Source organism: Etheostoma spectabile, chromosome 4 (assembly GCF_008692095.1).
Source record: "Etheostoma spectabile isolate EspeVRDwgs_2016 chromosome 4, UIUC_Espe_1.0, whole genome shotgun sequence".
Lineage (NCBI taxonomy): Eukaryota > Metazoa > Chordata > Actinopteri > Perciformes > Percidae > Etheostoma > Etheostoma spectabile.
This window is the reverse complement of record NC_045736.1, coordinates 21,921,309-21,947,105: the sequence shown is the minus strand read 5'-3', so window position 1 is coordinate 21,947,105 and position 25,797 is coordinate 21,921,309. Positions and strand designations below refer to the sequence as shown.

The 25,797-nt window shown below is 38.8% G+C and overlaps 1 protein-coding gene across 2 annotated transcripts in view; it reads left to right on the top strand.

The window, feature by feature from the left end:
- cpne5b (copine Vb) overlaps window positions 1-25,797 on the top strand; it is a 121,514-nt gene that overhangs the window by 72,520 nt on the left and 23,197 nt on the right. For both annotated transcript variants that reach the window (XM_032513729.1, XM_032513730.1), the window contains 7 exons: window positions 3,615-3,678; window positions 14,304-14,407; window positions 15,459-15,563; window positions 21,575-21,616; window positions 21,799-21,874; window positions 23,872-23,925; window positions 25,150-25,211. In XM_032513729.1, the coding sequence (XP_032369620.1) occupies window positions 3,615-3,678; window positions 14,304-14,407; window positions 15,459-15,563; window positions 21,575-21,616; window positions 21,799-21,874; window positions 23,872-23,925; window positions 25,150-25,211 (507 nt within the window). The remainder of the gene's footprint in view (window positions 1-3,614; window positions 3,679-14,303; window positions 14,408-15,458; window positions 15,564-21,574; window positions 21,617-21,798; window positions 21,875-23,871; window positions 23,926-25,149; window positions 25,212-25,797) is intronic.

Below are 25,797 nucleotides of genomic sequence, written 5' to 3'. Positions count from 1 at the left end.
ATACATATTCTTCAGCTAGAAAACATGGTGTTATGGTTGTTTATTGTAGCCATAGCTGCATCATAGTTAGCTGCTTTGTTGATGATTGTAGAAAAGTTTGTGTGAGGAAGTGCACAAACTCTTCCACTCTTGTGCAATTGGTCTGAAACTAGCATTAGATAATTCACCTAACTTCTTTGGACTGTGAAAAGAAGCCTATGCAGACCACTCACAACCACAATGCCTCCCTATGTGGAACACTTTAAAACTAATAAGGCACATTATTCTTACTGTGACACACAGCCACACACAGCTGATAAATGAAGCAATTAACATGCATGCAGAATGACCACAGTAAACTCCATTTAATGGTCATCTGGTGAGACAGCTAATGGTCTGGGAGGTCTAGCATACTGTCAGGCAGACAGGTTATACATTCTGTGGGGAAACAAGAGAAATGTTTTGTTAATATTATTTAATTGGAGAAACAGGCCTTATTTTATTTCAACACGTCTCATATTGACAACAATGTGGAAAGGATTATGGATACAACTTTTAACTCAACTCAAGCTAAGTAAACAACACTGTTGATCTAAAATGTGTTGCAGTGCAGGCACAAAAAAGAAAAGAGAGAACAATGACAATAGACTAAAATCACAAGTTCTTAATGTATACACACAGATAACCAACCAACCAAAGACAACAGACACACTGTCCCAGACCAAATCAGGCACTGTTGAAAACTAGTCTGTAGCAACACATTTAGACCCAGACCTTCTGTAGTGCAAGACAGGCCTTTGGTCAGAGGATCTCAAGTCTGTGACAGCATGGTGTGAGGATAGTAGTACACTAGAGCAGCGGTCTTCAGTGTTTTTTAGGCCAAGGACCCCTTAGCTTAAAGAAAAAGAGAGAGAGAGTAGGGACCCCCTACTACACTGTATAAAATTGAGTTGCGTTTTAAACTAGGCTGGATGGATGAAAATGAATGGATAGTAATATATGATTTATACATCTTGTTTTAATGTTACACTTACATGTGTAAGGCACAGTGAAAGCTGTTTCGGCACTTTACCTATAATAAGCTTATCTTTAATGTGTAGATAAATGTTTTTTTTCCACAAATAGGCCGATTTATCTTTGGAATATAAATGTTGGATTCATATTAATGTACTTTATAATTTAAGAATTTTTTTTTAAATAATTTGGCGGCCACCCTGCACTAACTCTGCGGACCTATGGAGTCACGGAAAACCTGTTGAAGATTTTGGCACTAAAGAATGGGTGAGACTAGACTCTGCAGACAAAAAAAAGCTTTTCAACTCAGTTCTATGACTAAAAGGAAATAAGTTGAGGGAGGAGAGAGTTAAAGTAACATGGTCTTTCTTTCTTAATAACGCTAAAAGCCTTGGTGCAGCATTCTCAACATGCTGGAGACAGAGTAAAAAGGTCTGAGTGATAGTAGAAAGTATAGAGTTGCAGTAATGAGCGGTGGATGCATATGAAGGTGATGACATTCTCCAAGTCATACACAGGCATTACTAGTACTAATTAAAGGCTTTTTTTGTTTATCAAAGTTCAATGCAGAATCTAATTTGATTACTAAATTTGTCCCTGTGGCTTCATAGTGAAACAAGGTTTGGAGTAAGAACAGGCACTGTCATACCAGCTTTTCAGATGGCATAATTAAATTCATTAATGGAATTGCCACAATCACTTTTTTTCCTCGTGGGGATGAAATAAATCCACTTAAATGTTTCACATGGAGAAAATTCAGGCCTTGGACAGCAAGCCTTTTCTACCGTCCTGGTCTTTAAGGGGACTGGAGAGCCAGATAATCCAAAATGGAGGAAACTATCCTAGTTTACTGTATTAGCTGAATTGAACCACTCACTTCAAAGGTGTTATCTTTTTATATTTCTTACAACCAAGCTAAGCCAGCTTGCTAACTTGATTGTTGGCAGTTTGAGACATGGAGAGTTAGATAGCTGTTTTCTGCCTCCTCCAACTCATTATTTGACAACATAGTGTACTATTCTGAAATAAAATGGGATGGGGCCAGGTAATGATCCACTGCAGAGAAAATATAAGAAGCTAGGAGAGCTATTTCGATTGATTAACACAGCTGGCTATGTCTGTTAGCGGTTGGGTAGAAAGTATGTCCTGGTGGCAGTTATGTTAGTTTATTATAGTTATTTAGCTTGAACTATGGGTTTGTGTGTCATCAACAAAATGGTAAAAAGAAATATTTTAGATGAAGACTCATTTGTCTTTTGAAAGCTGTATTTTTGAGACACTGGCTGATGGAGTGCCAAGTGTCTATGAATGTGTGTGCAAGATTTTTGGGGAGAAAAAGTACACTCAGTCATCCAGTTGAGCAGGATGGTTTCCCCATCTGAAGCGTCTTTTACTGTGTGGATCAAAGGTCTCCATCTACGTCTTAAAATTGCACACCTCTGCACAAAGAGCAGAAAGCACTTATACACAGCTTGAGAACACTTTCTCTTGACCTCAGCATGTTGAGTGCAAAACCCACTCATGTCCATCAATTTTTTGTGGAAATTGTCAAACCATTGCTGCTGGAAATACAAGAATATAGACATTCTTGTTCTGCAAAGAGGTTGTATTGAAGGTGTTTGGGTGGATTACTGGGCATGCTGTGTATTGTAGGTTAAGACTGCTACAACACTTTATTAAGGTTAGTTTATTACAGTTATTTGGCCTTGACTCTATTGGGTGTCATCAATAAAACTGAAAAGAAATAGTGTAGATGTATAGTATGTACAGGTAGCTTTGTCCATTTAAAGCACTCTAACCTCATACAAGTCTTTATTTGAGCTTCATTTAAATTACTGTAATGTCATATGGTGCCATAACTTTCCTACTTATCTTGTAAAATTACAGACTTTACAAAAGGTTTTTATGCAGTATTTTAAGATGCACAGTAGTGATAATAATACTTGATTTTTTAAGTATTCAAGCCTTATTGGATTGTACAGGAATGTGTCATCACCAAAAACGTAGAGTCTAGTAAGAAATTAGATCTGTTGCTTCATACAACTAGGAACATTTTCTAAAACAGGCTCGAAGTTGCCGTAACCAGCTCATGAACTCATAAACTGAGGTCATGAGGTTAAAGGCTTTGCTCCCTGTGCTCTGAAAGAGCCAAAAGACTGATTTGTCTCTACAACTAAGTGTAAAAATGTGTATAATGAAGACAAGAGGTAATTAAAGCACTGATGAGTAACATGAGCTGTGGTGTTGTGCGGTTTGAAAATCTGAGGGGGAAAAAATTAAATGCATACAAAAAAAAGAAAAAAGTTGACAGTACTTTATAGCAGAGAAAGCTAAATTCCTCCGAGGTATATTAGGTTAACCACATGGCTCTGTTGAGTAATATTTAAAATTGTAATTAAATTAAATGCAATAACTTAAGTGAGAGTTTCTGTAAATGTCAAGCATGCACTACAAATGTTCTTCAAATTGACATTTGTTGTTGAGTATAATCAGGACTAATTCAAGGCTGGAAAATTACCATAATTTTTTTTCTTGCAGTGGCTTTTAATGATCATTTAAGAGCCAAGAGTGGACAAATAGAATTTTTGAAGCTCTTATTGTTTTCTCTCTTTACTCCACAGAGGGATCCAAGGGAAGAAATGTGGCACTATCGTCTTGTCCGCAGAGGAGCTGAGCAATTGTCGAGTGAGTAAGCCATAATAATCTCCCCTGCCAAACACATTAGCAGGCAAACATCTGTCAGCAAAGCCTGGTTAAACAGAATTTGCTCATGAAGTTGATTGAGCCGGATGGAAGCTTAGAGGGGCAAATAAAACCAGGTGCACAGCAAAGAAATATACAAAAAAAGTTCTTGTTGACAAAGAAATACTTTTTCCGCCTAAAATATAGGTTGTTACGTCTCCTCGGAGTTAAAAGGTCATTGTGACAAAATAGCCAAGTTTCTGAGGCACCTACATTGCCAGCCACAGACATAGTGGGTCCTCTTTCTTATATGTCCTTCCCTGTTCTTTACAAAAACATCTATTAAATATTATATATTTATTATTTTTCAATGAGGAGTAATGGATAAATATTAGTTGGTATTAGGGATGAGCAAGTACAGCATCATCTGTATCTGTATCTGTATCTGTTTACCACATGAATTATCTGTATCCGTATCCGTACTCGGACTGGGCGGGGTCTAAACCGGAAGTGGTCAGATTTAACCCGGAAGTAGGTCGGGTTCTCTTGAAATGTGCGGGGCTTTAACCGGTATGTTATTTAAGCATGCAATTGATATGAGTTGATCAAAAATTGTTGTATTTATTGCTGATTTGAAAACTATTTACATGACAGCATCGAGCTTCAGATCAATGGTGTTGTCATAGTAACAAACAAACTATATACAGAACGTTTTGCAACAATGAATACAACCAATGCGGTTGCAATTATGAAGTAAAATGTAATGAACAAGAGTTTTTATACTCAATATATCTTTCTTTTTTTAACTTTTTATTTTTTTATGATCAGTGTGATTTTTTTAGTTTTTGGTTCTTTTTTATTTCTTTTATTTCCACACAAGGTATATGTGTGTGTGTGTGTGTGTGTGTGTGTGTGTTGTGTGTGTGTGAGTAAGAGAGAGACACAGAGAGAGAGGGGGCGAGGGGCAGCTGACAGTAAAAAAAAAAAATCTCCGATGGCAGAGACGCAACGGGAGTTGCATTTAAACCAAGCAGCATGTCTGAAACCCACGTTCACCAGAAATCTACTGGTTACTATGTAAGGACTACAAACCGAAGTTAAAAACAAACCTGAAGCTGAAGAAACCCTAAACGTTAACGGAACAGATCCGCAGACCCGATTAACTGCCTGCCTGACGGAGCGGGAGCGAGCGAGAGAGAGAGAGAGAGAGAGAGAGGCCGAGGGAGCGCATTTCTCCATGTTATGTGTGTGTGTGATAGAGCCAAGTGTGTTTGTAGGCGGGCGCTGCGATTATCACAGAATGCTGCGCGGCCAGTTGAGGAGTTGTATTCAATCCGAGCACGGATATTGACTCGCATTACTCGTATAATACTTGTACTCGGCAAACGTGCTTTATCCGTACCGGATACTTGCTTCAGCCGGATACTCGGATCACCCCTAGTTGGTATATGTGCTGAAACTCAGGTAGCCTATCATAGAGGCAAGTATTTATGCATACCAATCTACTGTGTCTATGAATCTATCTACCATCTACCTATCTACAGTACCTATCACACACTTGTGCTGAGTGTCCTCCTGTCTAATGAAATGGCCCAGAACATGATGGTTGAGTGCTGTCCGTAACCTCAACCAACACTGTTGGGTAAAGCTTGGATGCTCCACTGGGCTCCTAGCACACAGATTAGAAGAGGATATTGAAAAGCAGAGAGTGCCACAGAGCACAAAGAGAGAGAGAGAGAGAGAGAGAGTGAGAGAGAGAGAGAGAGAGAGAGAGAGAGAGAGAGAGAGAGAGCGAGAGAGAGAAAGAGAGAGAGAGAGAGAGAGTAAAGGAGAAGGAAAAAATAGCACAATGAAAATAAATCGCAAACAAGAAGTGATAAGATGGAAACAGAGATGTGTGTGTGTGTGTGTGTGTGTGTGTGTGTGTGTGTGTGTGTGTGTGTGTGTGTGTGTGTGTGTGTGTGTGTTTGTTAAAAACATGCAGAGACAGAAAGAGTCTGACACATAGCAACAAATGCAAAGACAGTGAAGTGAATCAATAGAGGATAATTTCACGTGTACCAGCCCTCAGCTATAAGAGCAGCTTGGCTTATGATAGTGTGAGACTGAGCGTTGGTTAATTAAAATTCAGCCTTGCCTGACCTTGTCCCTTCTAGATAGTCACACACACACACACACACACACAGACACACAAACACACACACACACACACTTTTCTCTTTCACACAGTTGTCTCGCTTTCATCCCAGCAAGACAACCTAGTCTCGTTTTGACAGACCTTCCTCCACAGTGCTGCAGCGGATGGTCCGGCTAGTCCACACAGCATTCCGGAATGGGAGAAAAATGTGCTCTGGTTTATTGGCATTTCTTTAAACCAATCACAATCGTCAGGTGCGGTGCTTAATAGCCTCCGGAAGGAACTTGTTTTGGTGGAACGCATACCTTCAAAAGTTGTTTTAGTCGAGAGAAAACTCAGATTGGCAAGATAGTCTAGTTAGCTGTCTCAATTTAGTTGGCAAAGATCCGAGAAGCAGTTAACCATTGTCCTCATAAATGGACCGGTGTTTAAAATTCCTTACAAAGAAAGCAACAGGAAACGTACATTGGCGAAAAGACATGCCTCCAGCGGAATTTCCTGTGGCACCGGAGCAATCCCGGAAGTGGAACTTCGTGGATATAAAGGAAACTATCACAACCTGTCTAGAGGCTTATTAACATGAAAACACATGTACATTAACACGTAAAGCCTGGTTCCTGCTGCAAAGCACACACATAGCATTTTGCAGCTAAAGAGGTGGACATTTTCCTTGGTAGAGTTGGTGGAGATCAAAACAGAGCTAAAAAGAGAGTGAATGTTGGACTCATGTTTTCAACTTGTTTCCGCTGCCTTAAATAAGCCTCAACTTTAGCAGCTTTAAAGTGAGTCTAAGCATTTATATGCCGACTGCCAAAAATATAATCTGTATTTTCTTTTCTTCCCACACTTTGCTGAAGCAATATGATAATGTAAGTCAAAGATTCCGACCGCCGCATGTGGGACGAGCTACAGCAGCGGGACGGTTGTGGTTAAGAAAGAACAACTGCGAAAGGAAGGTCACACGCAGGAAGCAATCCCCCGGGGTGAAAGTCCTGTCTTGTTTGACCAATTCACCACCCCCACCAACCTACTTAGACGGATTCTCGGCTTTTCAATACTACTCGCTACCGTAATCGTGCTGTTATCACAAAAGATGCTTCCCATTGAATTAAATTAGTTTAGAATTCATGCTCACCAACACGAACAAAACGAGAAAATTGTCTCCCTGTACACAAATCAATAGATTAAATAACAAAATTTCCCGAACCGCCATAAAACTGGGCTGACCACCATAACTGATTATTTTAACAAGCAAATGCACGGTGTTTAAAATATGATTAGAAGTGAAAAATAAATATTACACAAATGTGACCACAAATTAGTGAGAATTAGTTAGCAGCTCATCATTTCATATTTGAAATTGCATGACAGTTTTGACTGCCTGCTCCTCCCAACATTTCAGTAATCATACTGTATTATTGAATCCTATAGGACCAACAGGATCCCAGTCAATTTGCAGTTCTTTCCAGCAAAACATTTTTAAGCCTTGTCCATAAGCAAATTCATTTCAAATATGTTTTCTAACAAACTTGCAACAGGGTATGTGGGCATAGCACTGTGTGCTGCATCACACAAACATGCTGATACAAGCTGAAGAGGCTTTTGAAACATTAGCATTTTCTTATTCTCATATGCTTCACAAAACAGATCTTACTTCCTGTGCTTCCTAATTTGAAAGGCAACATTTAACGCATATGCTACGGTGCAAACTGGACCTGGTTTTCTTTTAGCGTAAGCAGAGAACAAGTGCAATAAAGAAAATGCTAAATGTAGAAAATCAAAAACCTGGAGCAGCTGGGAGTGGAGCGATTAGAAGACACTAGTGGGGAGTGGGAAGCAGAAATTGCTGACGCTCTATTCCACTCACGTACGCTGTTTAGCAATCCTCATTAAAGGCTACAAGACAATATCTCACATACGCTGTTTGGCAATCCTCATTAAATGCTACAAGACAACATGAATCACATATTTTGTGCCCTGTGGCTTTAAATCAAGCACGAAAAGGAGAAGCTCATCCAGGCAAGGAATTACGTATTTGTAGAACCACACATGTAAAAGAACGCATAATCACTGTGGCCCATGTGCTGTGTTGTAAATTTGACACCCGGAGAGCCACCATACAAACAGCAGGAAGTCATTTGCTGTTGATTATCATGTTAAATCCCCCTCCCACCCAACTGCATTACTTTGGCCTTCAATTGAGTCACTACCTTATTTGTCCCCTTTCTTTCTTGTTTCCCCCCTTACTGGCTCACCTTAATTCAAGCCTATGTGTATTGAATGTATATGTACGCTAGCTATACTTGTACTACCTCTCCTCTTTTCCCCATTTCTTAATTAGCGCATCTATTACTCTTTGTGCAGTAAGACACGCATCCTCTCCTGTCACAAACACTCCTTCATTACTCCCCTGAGGATGTGAATGTGTCTCTTTTCTAGCCTGGCCTCCCTCTTTAAATATTGATACTCTGATTCTCTCCATATTAGCAAATGGCTGTTGATCACAGACCTTTGCAAGAGTGTGTGTCCGTGCTACAGAACCAGAATGAGACAGGAGCAGATGAATGTTTTATATCCTCAACACATTCCATCACCATAAATGCTTTTATGTGGCTATTAGCCCTGCAGCGATTTCCTCTCACTGACTTAGAGTGGCAATTTGGCAACACCAAATTCTGCTTCTTTGAATACCAAAACCTGCATTTACTTGAGCAACTTGATTGGCAAGTTAATTTAATTCCTGTAGAGCAAAAACCCAATGACACCTTGTGTTGAGTTAATAAGCTCTGTTATGTTAAATTGATATGAAGCTGACAGAATGGCAGTATTGGTGGATCAGTCGATTTAATTAATTTTAGCCTATTTGGGTTAAGAAGCAGCACTAATAGAGCCAGTTGTCACTTATTGAAAATATTTATTATGAGGATATGATGTGGATTCACTGTTGAGTGTTATTGTTTAAACACAGATGGAAATAACAATTAATTTAGTAATTTGTCTTGTTTAAGAAATTGCAGTTTAATGTAGTGTCTCATTTCAATCATGTTGATATTTTACTCAATGTTATGGTTATTATTCTCTCTCTTGATAGTTTAAGAGACTCACCTGAAATATTTTTTTCTATAAGATTAAATGATAACATGACATGGCCCATGTAAGGCAACAACATGACAAGTTAAACTCTAAAAGAACATTTTACCAAAAGAATGCAAGAAAAACAGAAACTGCAAAGTTGCCAAATCTAGAATGCTCTTTCAGGGCCACATGATCAACACAGAAACTTACTGTACAGTAAATGTTGCCCATGAGCTTGCCTTTGATCTGCTGTTGTAGATGTCTACAGTAACTCTTAGAGACCCCATGCTGCATACTTGCTAAATTCCATTGTGATATTCCATTTATCAACCATACGTTGGAATTAGGAATTCAATTTACTGTTATTGTTGTGCCTGAAAAACTTGCATACAGTTACTACTTAACTTGTTTCTTATACACTGCATCGATGCACTGATGATCTGTTTTAGGATTAATTCATAATATCATTGTCTTTATTTTCTCATAAATTATTTTTGCTGAGGACACAGACCAAAAGGATATTAAAAGCTAATGGTTACATTATGCTTGTGTGCATGTGTGTGCCTAATATGCAAGTAAGCTTGCACTTATTGTATGCATATATACACATAGTATGCATGCAGGAGTAGGCAAGGGGCTATGGGATATAATTTTAAAATTTAACTGAGTGAAAGTGCTGGGATCTTGCTGCACTGTATCTTGCACTTGGGAGGGATTCAAATCTTGAGTAGTTGAGCCCCAGAGAAAACTGACGCTGGGCTGTTTCTTTAATCACAGGTGCAGGGACAAACATTTGTCACAATATGCGTCTTCACACTTTTTTTAAAGCATCTACAAGTACTGCAATCCAGAGCACTACATTGTATGCTTGAACAATGCTTTAACCTGTAGAGAGACTACAATGTCACAGTCACACACACAAACATACACAACCAGTGCCTAGGGATAGAAGACAGAAAGCAACAGAAATTAAATCAGTATATTTCTACTGTCACATATTCAGATAACACAAGCCTTCAACTGCTTGTGTGCATCAATCATGGCTGCCTACATTCCCCAGGAGGATAAAAGGGGTGTTTTTCAGCGAATGAAACTGGGTAGGAGGGATGTGTCAAATGGCAGGCATGTGGTGTGTGCATGCGTGTGTCTGTGTGCTCGTGTAAGTGTGTGTGTCCTCGGGGTAAGTGCAGGAATACAGATAAAGTTCCTCTCTGACCGGAGTGGAATGGATGTGATCATGAATGTGTCAGAGAAAAGTGTTTACTTCATGGTGCCTGGCTGTGTGTGATAAAGACACAGAAGACAATGAAGTAAGATGCAAACAGGAATTAAAATGGGCATCAGGCTATGTGGACAAAACACGCCTGTTCTCACTCTCACACACAGTGTGTCACACGTGCACACACTCTTTTGCTGATTTGCCACTCAGCACACAGCCACAACACAAGGTGCAAGCTGTAACATTAAAAAGCTATTAAGTTATCATTAGTGGCACCATGGCTGCCCAGTGTAAGGCCTCGAGCCCTGACAGCAACAGTAATCTATTGTTGTAGCATCTGAAACCACTATAATGGACCCACTGTGTTTCAAAGATTAGCCATAGTCCATATGCCAGAGATAAGTCTGGCCCCTTAAATGCACTGCCATCACACAAGGAGAGCCATGAACAGGGAGGGGAAATAGTAAACAAGTAGTACAATCCTTAACAGCAACCAAGTGATTTGTATTTGGGCTTGGTACAAGCACTACATTTCATGATAAACACCTAGAAATGCAAAATCTGGCTTATTTGTGTGTGTGTATGGCTGTTCTAAAATAAAAGAGTTAGTTTGCAGTTAATTAATCTCCCAGCATCTGCTGCTGGTCTTTGATTTATTTAAGGGGGTATATATAACATTTTCCTGGTCATCGTTACTTCATCTTTTGAATCCACAATAGCCTTAGGTTACCTCCAGACACAGCTAATTCATAGCTGTGTCTGGCTGTGTCATAGCTCATTGGCATAAATAATTTAACTGATTAATTACCAAGCTAATGATAAAGGTGCAATCTAATTCTAGTCATTAAAAGTGAAAATTGCAACTGCTGATTGTAACTGCAAACATGTTTACATTTTAGGGAATGCAGCTGATAGATAAAGATATAGTTAATAAACCTCTCATTTAATCTCGTCATATAAAGGGCAATTTTCTGAATAGCAGAGAAGCAGCAGGCCGTTACAAGGAAAACATGATGATGAGCTAATGTTTTACTGGCTTACTGAAAAAAATAAAAAAAAAATAAAAAAAATCTTTGAAGACTTAAATAATTGATAAGTCAGCGTCTGTCTGGGCTAAAGACTAGTATGGAATTTAAAAAAAAGAGGATGTGGAGTTAAAAATAATGTAGGCACCAAGTTTTGAAGTTTGAAGAAGAGTGGAATAAAAAAGAGGATATACCGATATATATTGTGTCTGCTGCACAGACTTTATCTTGTTTTTGTAAACTCTCCATCATGAGTCCGACAAAGTTATACTAAACGGATGGAGTGCTCTTTTAAGTTCTTTCATTTGCACCATATTTGCTATTGTGAGCTGAACTATGTCCAGCACATGCTAAGATGAATTAAATAATGAATTTTTTGTATGGTAAATATAATCTTGCAAGGCTAAACCATACACCGAAATAACTTGCTATGGTAACCTTTCTAAAACATAATTTTAGTTAAGAAAATAATGGGAACTAATCATAATTAAAGCAATAATTAGCAACCTTAATTTAGAGGTACTTACTTAGACATGTTTGACAATATGATCATTGACATTGCAATTGTTGGCTGAAGCAAAATCTATGGATTTCATCAATATCTACATAATACATACAGACATAAAAGTTTAACCAAATTGATACCCAAATGTTCTGGTTATGGCTCCAACTTGAGAACAACATTAAGTGCGTTGTTATTTGGCTGGAACAAGGAGCAAAGCAGCCCTCCAAACATATTAGAAAAACATAAAGCCTGAAGCAGAAACTGTGCTTTGTGTTTGACGTCTGCCTGACGCAGAAATATACTTGAAGCATCTGATGCTTTCCAGATGCTGTGACAGGTATCAAAAGAAGTTAGCTTGATGAATAAAACTCATGCTACACTTAGACTTGGTAAGCAGCTGGCACTAATGGGAGTTGGACTGTCTGTGGATATGGTACTATGGTTAGGTAAAACACACACACATACACACACACACACACATACACATACATAAGGCGGCTGGAGCTCAGTGGTAGAGCGATTGCCTGCCAATCGGAAGGTTGGTGGTTTGATGTGTCCTTTGGCAAAACACTGAACCCCAAGGTGCCCCGATGCTGTGCAAATGTGTGTCAATGTTTATCTGAGGTGGCACCTTGTATGGCAGCCTCGGCCACAGTGAGTTAATGTGTGTAAATGGTGAATGGTTCTTGTACTATGTAAAAGCGCTTTGAGTAGTCATTAAGACTAGAAAAGCGCTATATAAATACAGTCCATTTACACACACACAAACAGACACACACAATTAGGTGGTGGTTATAGATAAAGCTAGAGTGTATTGTGGGCTGACAGCCAGTAGCTCATAGAGGGGAAGCAGGTGACATTCACACTACACAGTGAATGACAAACAATGGAGTCATATGTCTACATCCTCATACAAAAAAGTAAAGCAGACTTTTCCAAAATATCAACTTTGTATAATGTGATTCATGAAATAGCTTTCTGAGCTTTTCTTTGAGTTTTACAGCAGCTCTGTTATATTTGTGAGTATTCGTATGGGGTGGACAGTGTACCAATACTGTGCATCTGTAGGCATGTGTGTGAGCATGTGCTATACAGGACATTGAGTCCTACTATTCTTACACCCCCGACTAAACTTTGTTCTCGTCTCCAGCAGCTAGGTGGTGAAACATGGGGACTATGATATAAAAGAGATAAAAGAGATTGAAATGCTGGGAAATGCCTGGCTCTCAGCTGATTTGTTCAGAATCTAATCAACATGATGACGTTTTATTTAAAGTTTTTATTGTTTTTGAATTGGGATTTTAATTACTATTCATCTTCCTTTAAAGGTTTATTCAGTACAGAACACATGTTGTGTAGCTGATGGTGTGGTTTAGAAGTCAGAGAGACTTAATCCGTCCAGATTACGGATCATCTACAGTCTGTTTATTACCATCAGCAACAGATTGCACGAAGGGAGTTGTGTTGGGAACCAGAGGGTCGCTGGTTCAAGTCCACATACGGACCAAAGTAGGGTGGTGGACTGGTAGCTGGAGAGGTGCCAGTTCACCTCCTGGGCAAGGCTAAGGTGCTCTTAAGCAAGGAACCAAACCCCCAACTGCTCGGGGCACCTTTCCATGGGCAGACCCCTCACTCTGACATCTCTCCATTTAGTGCATGTATAGGTACTGAGCATGTGTGTGTAATTCAGGCCTGTGTTGTAATAACAACAGAGTGTAAATTGTAATTTCCCCCTTGTGGGACTAAAAAAGGATACATTAAAAAATTAAAAATAAAATAACTACATTAAAACAGCTACTCTGTCATAATAAAAAAATGTAGCCTCTGTACAAGCTGATACATGGGTCTGATAACATTTTAATAAATCAGACCTAACAGGATGTGAGTGTCTCTGTGACTTCTTAGTCAGCCTGAAGTCTGTTGGAAATGGCTGTCTAACTTGACTGCTGCTCTCGTCTAATTTGCAGAAGAGGTGCAGTTCACCTTGATCGAGCCTATTGACAGCATAGCCTTTCCTCCAGCCCAAACCACCAGTTAAACTTTACATTATTTGCCCAAATAGTGGAAAAAGATATAAGAATAGTAAAGTTTTCTGTTTTTAATGTATTCGACTGTTGGTTATCTGGTGTGTCACAGCCATTGCAGCCTTACAAATCTGCGTGTATGACTATTTTTGCTACAATTCTGACTGGGTGGATCAATGTGCACCCATGCTTACCTTGGGGTGACTTATTTCTCCTCATATACATGTTACTCTAATGTAAATCTAATAAAATATCATGGATAAAACGTCTCTTTTTTTCTGTAAGAAAACAGGATATTCACAATATGCCAAGAAATATAAATAAGGGTAAACACACCCAAACACGCACAAAAGTACAGGGATTACAGTATTCATGCAGCCTTCATTATCTTATAGTGATGCACAGACAGCTTTCTCCATCTGCTGCCCTACTGTAAGCTAAGAAGATGAAAGAGAAGAAGCTGGGGAAGAAGAGCGAAATAGGCCACATAAATAATATATATGTATATATTATATATTATATATATATATATATATATAATATATATATCTATAATCTTGAAGACTTTTGGAGATACCCTACCCTTCCCCTCCCTGCAACCTATCTCACACTTCTTTCCTCACATCTCCATGCATTCCTGCAGGATAGCGCCACTATGCAGTTCTGTGCCAACAAGCTGGACAAGAAGGACTTCTTTGGCAAGTCAGACCCTTTCATGGTTTTCTACAGAAGCAACGAAGATGGAACGTGAGTGCTGGATGTGCTTTTGTTTTTTTCATTCCAAGTGTTTCAAAAGGTAGCTGCTGGTAATTGCTGGTGTTGCCAGTGTGTAAGGTATGACAGAAGATCTGTAGTGGTTACTGAAGCATGCACAACAGAGGCAAGGACACTGTTCAAAGCACAACCGCAATTCCTATGACTATGTCTAGCATAAATGGCTCCAGGAGAGCAAATACAAGAGGCAATTAATGTATAAAAGCATGTATTAAAAAACAAAATCTACATTTTTATCAATAGGAAGACACCAACAGTCAACAGTCAGTTTCTGAGGCAATTCACATATTGATGCACATTGTCCCATCTCCTCTCACCTTTCCAGAGTACTGTTTAGCCTCCCAAGAGGCTGTGCAGTTGTGGAAGCGTCAGCTTTAGCAAATGCTTTATTAGCATCTTTCAGCTTTTCCTCAGTATTTCTTCTTAAATACATAACATAAGGAATGCATCTTGACAGATGTGCTAGAAGTATTGTTTGTTGGTACCAGTGGGGGGTACAAATTAGAGGCCTGCACGGCTTGAGGACTAACAGGGTTTTAAAAGGCTTGAGGCACTTAGTGGACCACAAATAATCCAAGGCTTTGGGTGAAAACAAAAATGAAAAAAATTGTGAAAGCCGTAGCCTTTCAAGAGAATATTTGGGGGGGTATTTGATAGGAATTTATGTGGCTCTCCTCTGTGAGCATTTCAGATATCCATAGAGAAAAATACATTTGCATATCATTGTCACCCTTTTGGTCAAGGGAAAGGATTTAAAAGCCAGACAGAAATATCAAATTATTCTCTGTGGTCTAAAACACAATATAGCTGGGAGACAGGCCAAGCAGTAAACAAAGCTGGGTACAGCCCTATCTATCCTGTCACTGTAGGATTTGACATTGTCTTCTTGTTTCCATCTCTTTAATTGCAGGCTACTCCTCTTTTTGCATATTTATCTCTCTCCCTAGAAGGTGTAATTAACATGTGATATTACTTTTTTTTTTCTCTGCCTTGAACATATCTTTTTCTAACTCCCCTCCTCCAGGTTTACTATCTGCCATAAAACAGAGGTGGTGAAGAACACATTAAATCCAGTGTGGCAGCCTTTCACTATCCCAGTTCGAGCGCTCTGCAATGGAGACTTCGACAGGTACAATGCAGCCTCCCCCTATTCTTTAAACCTTCTGATCCTCTCACTGCTACACTTGGTACCATTTATCCCCCACTCAAACACACACACACACACACACACACACACACTCACATACATTTTCTGCCGTTCATTGATTTCTGTTTGCTCAATCTAACGAGTGCCTTCATGGCTTTCTAAGTGAAAAACTGCCTATAAGCGTCAATGAGATCAACCAGCAGAAATCAATACAAGTTCAACATGGTGCAGCATTAAGCTTCTGATTCATTTTTATTGTCACATTATTCTTTTGCTGTGTGCTTAGGACATCCCTTGGTATCGACCTTTGCTAGAATGGCACGAGTCAGTCATAATGAGCCTCTCTAATCTCCAAAGACCTCCTTGCACTATTTCTGCTATCAACGCTATTCTGTTCAGATACAATCTCTGAGCCATATAAATGTACAATTATAACACTAACATTTAGTTATAGGGTAGGAATAAACAACCTATAGAGTTGTATGCTTTGGAGGACTTGTTGTGATGCTACTATATAAGAGTGTAGGCCACATATTTAAAACCCATTTACAAGATTGTAAAATGAGTCAGTCGGAAACGTTGAAAAGTCAGCTGGAGACAGCGTTATCAACCAGCTTGACGATAGCGAAGTTAACTAGCTAGGTACAACTGATAAAATCTGCCACTGACAGTTGTCATTTCACCAACATAATCATTGAAAACTGAAAAAACATGCAAAAATGGAAAGCTTGTCAGACACAGTAACAGCAGGTGGATATGGTTTAGCAAATGGTTAGCTGATGAATGTTAGCAGTGCAAAACAAACAATATTAGGAAAGTTGTTGTGAGGGAATAAGATAGCAAAAAATTGAATACACTTGGAATTATAATATGGTATATTCATTATCGCTTTGCTTTTATACTTTTGCCCTAGAAAACACTGGATCACTTATTACTGACAAAATTTATCAAATAATGAAGGGTTGTTCCTCCCAATTTGCACATAATTAATGTAGACATGTTGTGTCAAAGGGGATAAGACTTCCTTTTTTTCTGAGTTTATCTTCCTGTCTCTAAATTAAAAAGAAAAAAAGGAAAGAAAATTAACTAAATCACGAAGGAGCTGTGAGAAAAGAAGAAAGAGAAGTGACAGACAGATTACTTTTGTGGCAGAAAATATTTCATACTAAAACTCTCAAATGTGTCTGTGCTATCATCTTTGTATGCATAAAACTCTGATTACTGAGAATGCTGAGTAGTTAGTGTGTGTGTGCAGAAAACTGTGGCAAATCCCAAACAAAAGGAGATGGGAACAGAGCTACTGATGGTGTTGTCTCAGGAAGTATTTGATACTTGCTGAATTTGAGTGAGCTAGCCAATTAAACATAAGCTCAAGAAGGGGTCACTACCCTGTCAGAGTCACACACACACACACACACACACACACACACACACACACACACACACACAAACACCTAGAGTATAATAAAATGTGACAAGCCATGAGCTGAAATTCTGTGCAAGTCTTGAAATATCACCAAGACAGCGCTATAAACAGGTTATATACATGTGCGTGGGTGAGGAATAAACTTTGTGTCAGTGTTTTTATGTCAATATTTCTATGACAGGGAGTGGGAAGGTCTGTCTGTCTTTTTAATTATACAGTTCTTAAGACCCACTAATAAATAGATTTTTTTCAACATGGTTCCCAAGGCTGTCAATTATTCTGATTTATGTAACTACCCTTTACATCCATCAACAGAGGGAAAGCTTCCAGTGATTTACGGTGTGCATAACCTAAAGAGAATAAAATGAACTAAATCAGATCAGACCAATTTCTATTACATGTATAAAAGTATTTGTTTAAAAGAATTAGGAATCACATCTTTTCAGTTGTTAATTATCAGTTTGTCAACCAAAAGAAATTGCATTGAATATGGCCTGCTGGTCTTTTCCGAATGTCCTACACTGAGTTATATGAATGAGGCATATAATAGAGATTGCCATGCAATATTGTTGTTTCTTTATTCCTTTTGGTTCACTCCAGGACCCTCTGACTTCTTGTCAAAGCATGAAGTCCAAACGTCCACCCTCACATACTCTCCATGCTCTCCATCATCACGTCAAGCAAAAAAACATGCTTTAAGACATGACTGACTTTGATTGCTTCTATGGAGATGAATTATGGTGTTTTCCTTAATAGTCTTTCACTGTATTGATATTGACAAATTATGCAAGATACACAGTTTCATGATAAAAAAATATGTAGCCTGAACATTTGGATTCAGCCAAAAAGTCACACGTTTCCACGACTATTAGGAGTTAGACACATTGCAATAAACAGGTGGTGCCGCTATTTCTCTATGTCGGTTGCCATTAAACTATTATACATTTCCAGTTATTCCAGTTTTTTTATGCTCACATTGAAAATGATCATTAAAACATAGAAATCTTTATCGCTGTTGTAGATGGGGGGAGAAGCAGTGACTGTGGAGCCAACTGCTAGCAATGAGTTGTCAGTCACCCTACTCTCTCTCACTCCAGCACATGTTGAAGAAGGCATCGACGTACCTTTATCAGTTGAGAGTAGTAGCGTGTGAGTAGTGGCCGGAGATGAGCTCCTGCAGATATAATTAGCTCAGAGTATTAGTGTGGACACGTTCCTCTCATTAGATGCACCAAAGGGCAAAAAGACAAGTAAGAGCGAGTTCAACAAATGGTGTTTCCAAAGGGGGCACTGTTCTCCAAACTGACATCTCTAAAGGAGCAAAAGAAGGAAGACGCAGTGTCTGTTAAAGAGACGATGAGTCCTTCAAACCGTTTGCCTGAATTTCTTTCTCGAGCCAGACAAATAAGCACTGGTACATAGACACCTGAAAATAGTGCTGCAATCTATTGCTTCTGCTGGAACAAAGTGCGCTGATAGGCATAAATGTGAGATAATTGTGATTTTATTCTTTTCATTACGTGGTAAACATAGAACTATATATATATGGAGCTTGTTTAAAGAAACTCTCAAGTCAGAAGATGGAAAAATACACTTTGTATTTCAGTTCCATGGTTTCTCTCATGACAGTCTTGTATCAATGAAAACAATGAAAGTCCCTGTGGGATGTGGATGGAAGGGACTGTAAAGATCTCACAGCTGCACTTCATTTGGGCTCTGCTGTGTCTATTCACATACTTTTTTTAAGGCCAGTGTAGTGTTTTAATTTGTGCCTGGTGTAAAATCCAGATACATAGTTTCTAAGTTGAATGTTTAACTTACTTAAAAAAGGTTAGACTTCTTAATCAATTTGAAAACCTTGCAAGTAATTATTTAGGTGTGGTGTTGTGACCAATTCCTACTGAATACAGTTGTTTCTCAATTACAAGAAAATGTCAAACATTTATGCACAATATAATTCTATGAGGTACTTTTTTGGTCCTAAAGATCACTGTTACAAAGAATAGGATTTGTAAAGTCGACAATACCTTTTTAGTTAGGCCACAAAGTTAACATCCATAACAATGTGCAGCCTCATCGAACAATGGCTAAAGGCTACTGGACCATTCACAGTGTCGCTGAATACAACTCGTCATTGGTAAACTGTTGCTTGTTATTGTCAGGATCTTTCTGACATATATTAGTTACTTCTGTTTTACCTTTTAGAATATTTTTTAAACACAGACAAGGATAAAAACACCTCCTCAACTGGGCAAGATTATCCTTTGAGTGTCGAGGATCCAGTTCCTTCTTGCCGTACATACATACATACATACATACATACATACATACATACATACATACATACATACATACATACAGTACATAGTACATTTATAAACTCTGCTCTGGAGACTACATTTTGGCAAAGAAGAGGAGTGTATAGTATTGAAAGTAAAGTAAGGCAAAAGGTTAGGGGATGAGGACAGGAGGAGAAATGAAGGAGAGGAGAATAAAACGATCACAGGCAGCATAGGCAAGTATACTTGCAGTATTCAGAAGGAAAAACAGAAATCCAATATGTCAAAGGCCCTGTTCCAGATGAGTGGATCAAGGAGAAGAGGATGTGAGAAGAGGGAGGAGGGAAATTGAAGGTGCTTCTAGGATGTTGTATAACTCCATCTCTCTACTGTACAGTATGTATAGATCCTCTATACCCCCTGTATACTGTGTTTCATATGTGTAGGTGGTACAAAAGGTATATATTATTATGCTGATAATTCATTAAAAACATCAAATGGAACAATTCTTTCTCACTCACGTGCCAGCCCAGGTGACTCAAGCATAGTCTATTACCGTCCCTGGCAAAAGATCTGACGGATCCGTGTAATTGGAGCTGAAGAATTGTTCAGTATCAAATGCAGACTCTCTTTATTTCTCTCAGTTATATCCGCCTCCATTACCGAAGATGTCATGTTCATTAAAGATGCCTTAGAATAGTAGCTGAGGATAACTGTGGCATATTAGTTTTGGAGTGTATATTGTCCTGAGAGTTCGGGGACACTCAAGGATTTGAGCATCTTGAGTCCTTTCATGCAGCTCTAATTTAGGATCTAAGATAAAATGACGGAAAAGGCTTTGAGCCGGTATGATGACAGCTTCCTGGTACTTGCATTTTGCGCTAGTACTGCATATGGATTGGTCGGGAGAAGGAGGAGAAGACTGACTTTTTTCTGCCTTACTCTCTCTTTCTGTGCTGCATCTATCTTACCTCAACCTATTCCCTCTCTTTTTTTCACACTGGAAGAGAAGCATCACGTTTCTTTCACCCAGGTGCACATTTTCTTCTTGTAGATAATCTCAAAAGAACAAACTGTCACCACAGAACGACAGGGGCCAGGTGGCAGCGAGGAAGTTGGGCTTATTTCAGGCATCTTTTAATTCCACAGTGACAAGAAAAGAGTCACTGATGTGTCGCTTGCTTCCATTTTCTTTGGTTCTGGGCCAGTGTCAGTACTTGTGTATGATGAAGTGGGGAGACATGGGGGTGAGATCAATGTGACTCAGGAATGAAATTCCCCCCAAAAGTTTTATTCTCTTCTTGGCTCTGTAGGGACATTGTTTCTGCTGCATTTGTGTAAAATGGCATCAGAGTGTGTATTTTGTCTGATGTTCTTTTGAATGTTGGAAGTGAACATGTGCTGCAGTTTGCAATTTTGGACTGAGTGCTTTATACAAGTTGACTTTTTTCTTGCATCGTGCAGCCAGCAGCTCAGCTTTGTTCCAAAGCTAGCGAGAATCCCAGTTTTAGACCAAAGTGACAAAGGTTTTAGTTGATTTTTGGGTACCCTTAGCCCCATTTCAAAACACTTTCTTTTAAATTAAATGATATCAATGTACTCAGTACCATACTTGAAAATAGCTATGGTTTTGAGTGGCCTACAGTATGACTACTTGAGCACCTCTGAACCTACTGAATCACTCATTAACACACCAAACCGTTTTAGGTAAATACATAAACATCCTCAATGTTTCTTTTCCTCATAACACTCAATAATGATGATGTGCTTTACAGTATGTATTTGGCACTGAAAACTATAAGGCTCAATGAAACAGGAGTCCACACCTGTGGCTGCTGTCCCCTGTCCTCATTAATTACCAAAGCTGAAATGGTGCTAATGAAGTCCTAGCTAGGAAATGTCCCCAGCGTGATGAACCTTTTAGCACCTATTTAACACATGCGTTGTATTCCATAAATGCTCTCACCATGTTTGACATTGGCCTCATGGTTGAAACAAAACCCAAGAAGTAATTTCTGGTTTTAATTTCTTCCTTTAAGACATTATCCTTTCTTGTCATGATGTTCAAATAAAAAAAATGTCTATACACTTATTAGGGACTTGCCTAGTTGGCTTATAGATTGAGTACACAACTCTATGACAAATGGGCAAGCTCCATCTGCAAAGGAAGATTGTGTGATATGATATAAAGCTCCAGAATGAGCTACTGTGGTGAGATTGTTTGCCGAAGAGCATGCTGCTTTAAGATGTAACCTGATTGGGCGTTTGTCTGATTTTTTTCCTCCCAGAACAATCAAGGTGGAAGTGTACGATTGGGATAGGGATGGCAGGTAAGTGTGATTGCAATTTTTGGTTGAAAAATAGGAACTTAAACGTGAGCCAAGTTTAAGGTAAAAGTTTCCTGTCATTTCCGGTCAGGAAGTTCCATTTTGTCTGACATCTGTCCTGTTATTTTTACCTGATGTGTTTTTCTTACTCACTAGTGTGTCTTTCCTTTTATTCCTTTTCCCAGCCATGATTTCATTGGGGATTTTACGACCAGCTACAGAGAGCTAGCTCGAGGGCAGAGCCAGTTCAATGTGTACGAGGTGAGTTTGCACAGTTCCAACAACACGTCTGTTGGCTCCTGAGATCAGGAATCCCTCTACGCTGGGCATCTTACATCCCATTTCTGACACAAGTGACATTTCTATCTTTGACTAATATCACTGTTGCACTGTTTTCCATTACTCTAGCACATTCTTTTCCATCTTCTACTCCTGCGGCAAACCAATGAATTTTTTCAAGAGTTATAAAAAAACATGTTAAAAAAGTTACACCATACTACTAATTTATTTCTTTAAAGGGCGTTTGTATGGTACATTATTTGTCCACGTCTCCCCACGTTCCACAAGCTAGCATACATCCAAATATATATTTCTTTTGCCCATGTTCTTCATTTGTTATTCAATTTATTTTGCCACTATAATCACCTGAATGCGGGCACACATTAAAACTGAGCTATTAGCAGCCGTGTGAAACAGGATTAATAGCAAAACAATCCAGGGATTTAGAATGATAGGAATGGTTTCTCAGTACTTGTTTTGGGATAGCTTAACGTGTCCCTTAATAGCACACAAAACAGCTCTGTATGCAAATTACAAACCCAACTCATTTAATTGTTGCAGAATCCAAGGCTGGTGGGTAAGGCCTGAAAATGACAGCTGTGTCCTGTGCCAAAATCTCTAATCACAATTGTCCAAAGCAGAATATATAACGTTAATTTATGTGGAAACATTTCTGTTGTAACATTGTGAGTATGGAAATTACTGAGCATTAACCCTTGTTAAAAATAATATTATTTAAACACTTGAAAGTGAAAGTTTGACTATAAAGGAGAACATTTCAAAACCTTCTGGCTTCTGGGGTTTGGTAGGCTCCAGCCGAAGGACAAATACCTGTCTCTTGGATGTCAGCTCCATTATACGCTACTCTTGATTCCTTTCTACCTCCAAGTGAGACTGAAAGGCCCTTTAGTTTTTGCATCAGCAAATTGTTCAGTGTGTCAGACAAATTGCCATACCTCCGCGTTAAATTAGGGGCTGTCACTTTCATGCCTAATAGCAGCCATAAAGGATTGAGGTAATGAGCCGAGATGTCTTTGGTCTCCGGATTGACACCTCTCTCTTGTTCTGAAGCCAGTAGCATAGTAGTAAGTAGTCAGTGTAAGTCTTGCAGCTTAAGCCTGTCTCACCCATTGCTTCCCTACAGCCTTGAGATTTGATTCTGAATTTTCCAAACTTGTCCCATAATAGTGTGATTGATGTAGAAGATACTCAAGATAAAGTGTTCCTATATCAAGTGTTTATAGGGGATCTTACATTAGCTACACATTCTATTAATACACATCTGTTACTTCATGCAGACCCATCTGTTCTCACCTTCCTTAGAGTCCTCTTTGTCACTTGGATGGACAAACTGCACACATCTATCTGATGGCATGCACTTGTCCTCATGCTGCCCTCATACTCCCCATACACGTCATCACATTTGTTGCAAAGCTACAAGGTGTGAATGTGTGTAAAAGGGAGATAAATAATAAATGGGAAATCTATTTTAATGTGTGGAATAATACATAGTTGATAGATAAGTTCTAGCAAACACATAGGGAGTTTTATAAATATACGCTAGGAATGCTGTATTTTGGTTAGATGGATTAAAGCAACACTAGAGAACATTTTGTAACTTAAAATAATGTTTCCAAAATCGTTTCAGTGGTTCATCAACTTGTAACAAGGTAAACATCACCTGCTGCTCTCCAGCGGCTATAACTGAACTATGCAAGTTTGCCAGATCTAAAAAAACAATCCAAATATTGTATTACTGACACTGGCGTACACACCTGTATACAATATGTATATACTTATATTTATATGTACACTATTTGTATTGTGAATATGAATGTATGTATGTATGTGAATAGCTTTGAAATTAAATGAAGTATTATATTATGTATTAATATTTTTGGTTTGAAGCTGTGTTTTTTTTCTATATTGTGGCCAAAATGTTTTTCATTTTAGATCACCTGTACTTCTTGATTTTTTAGGTGATTAATACCAAAAAGAAAATGAAGAAAAAGAAATATGTCAACTCTGGGACAGTGAGTATGGCTCTAGCAGCAGGACTGGCACCGTGTCTCTTTCTTCTGCACCACACCTACTTCTTCTTCTGTTAAATGAGTCCCTCTTTAATCATCACGCAAATGTTGACTCCTTGGAAGAAAAGGCTGATCTTTCTATATTGTGAAAAAAAGTATTAAAACATTTGGTAAAAAGCTAAGAAACAAGATTTGTTGTTGTACTTTAGAAATTCAGCTCAAGCTAAATAAGTTACTTAATAGTTACATCTGTGTGTGTTTGCATTTCCTGTACACAAACACACTGTCCATTATATACTATGTGTGATATTGTAGGTGATTATGCAAGATGTACTGTACTTTGAGCCAGTTAAGTATGTAAGTGGAACAAAATGAAAGATCAAGGCGCTGCAGAACTTGAAGGACAAAAGATCTGAGAGATCAGAGTGGGCGACACCAACAACCAATTGAGAAACCAATTTTCACACAACTTACCCAGCAGTGTGGGTATGTGCACGTAATGCATACAAATGCATCTCATCCTCTATCCAAACTTGTCCTCTGGCAATGTAAATGAATCAGTAATCAGAAACCAGCCGGCTCACATCTTTTACTAAAAGTGAGTGTGTGCTGAACCATGACTTTGCTGTGGATGAGGAGGCATTTCTATATTTATGAGGAAAAGATCATTACCCCCATGTTTAATGAAATGTTTTGGCGTTCAATTACATGGTACATGATTGACTCGGCTCAACTCGGCTCAACTCGGCTCAACTCAACTCGACGCTGCCGCTGTGCCCCGTCTCCTTTTTCTATTGCAGATTAGTACCGCCTCATGCATGAGGCGAGCGTGGCTGGTCATCATTTGATTCTCTGCATGTGGTTGTTGCCACAGCCAGAACACAGATTTAGATTCAAAAGAAGCTGGAGGCAGCAAAAAAATGCTGGCTAAACTACTTAAACACGGTGGCTTTGTGCAGGACACCCCCGTCTGTCGCTAGCAATTATGACACAGTGATTAGTGACGATTCTCTCCGACCAATCAGTAGTCTGCAGGTTTTCACATCACCTTTTGGTATTGCCTCAGCTCGCTAGGAACCTTGACTGAGGTGTTACTAAAAAAGTACCTGTTAGCATATACCAGGGACTTTTTTTTGTAATGGAATACCAAAAAAATTTAAAGTCGAGGCGAGTCAAGGAGGTACCATGCGGTGGAAAAACAACATTTCTCTTTGTCTTTAATTCCAGGTGACCCTGCTCTCATTCTCAGTGGAGTCAGAGTTCACATTCTTAGATTACATCAAAGGAGGGTGAGTGGAAATGACATCTGCATACTTAAAGAAACCAAGAAATGGCCTCTTTAACTCCTTGTATGAGTGTGATTCCCGTTAAATTACCATACTGCAATGCTAGTGCACGTGTGTGTATTTCCTGTGTTTATGTGTAATAAATAACAGAGGAAATGAAATTAATTTCCACTAAAGGAATTAATAAAGTAAAACAAACATAACACAGTTAAACACGATGAGGTGAGATTTCATTTTGTAAGCCAATGGAATATCAGTTAGGGAGATACATGTGTTTGATTTGACAACAGGGACTAGTTAAGAAATTGTGATGGTTTCATTGGTCAGATATTGTTTCCATGAGGTTGAATTGTCCATTTCATGGGTATTGACAATCATTTCTATTTGCTAAAACCCTCATTCATTGTTTTGTTTTTTGGCCATGGCAGCGCCAACACTTTGTAAAAACAACATCAATGTTTCATAACCGTAAACGTTGTTATGGCTGACATACAGCAAACTATTTACACATTCTAAATGACACTTAGGAACATAAATATTGGAGCTGTGTTTCTGGCTACCTGGCAAATGTTCCCTCTCCTTGCAACTC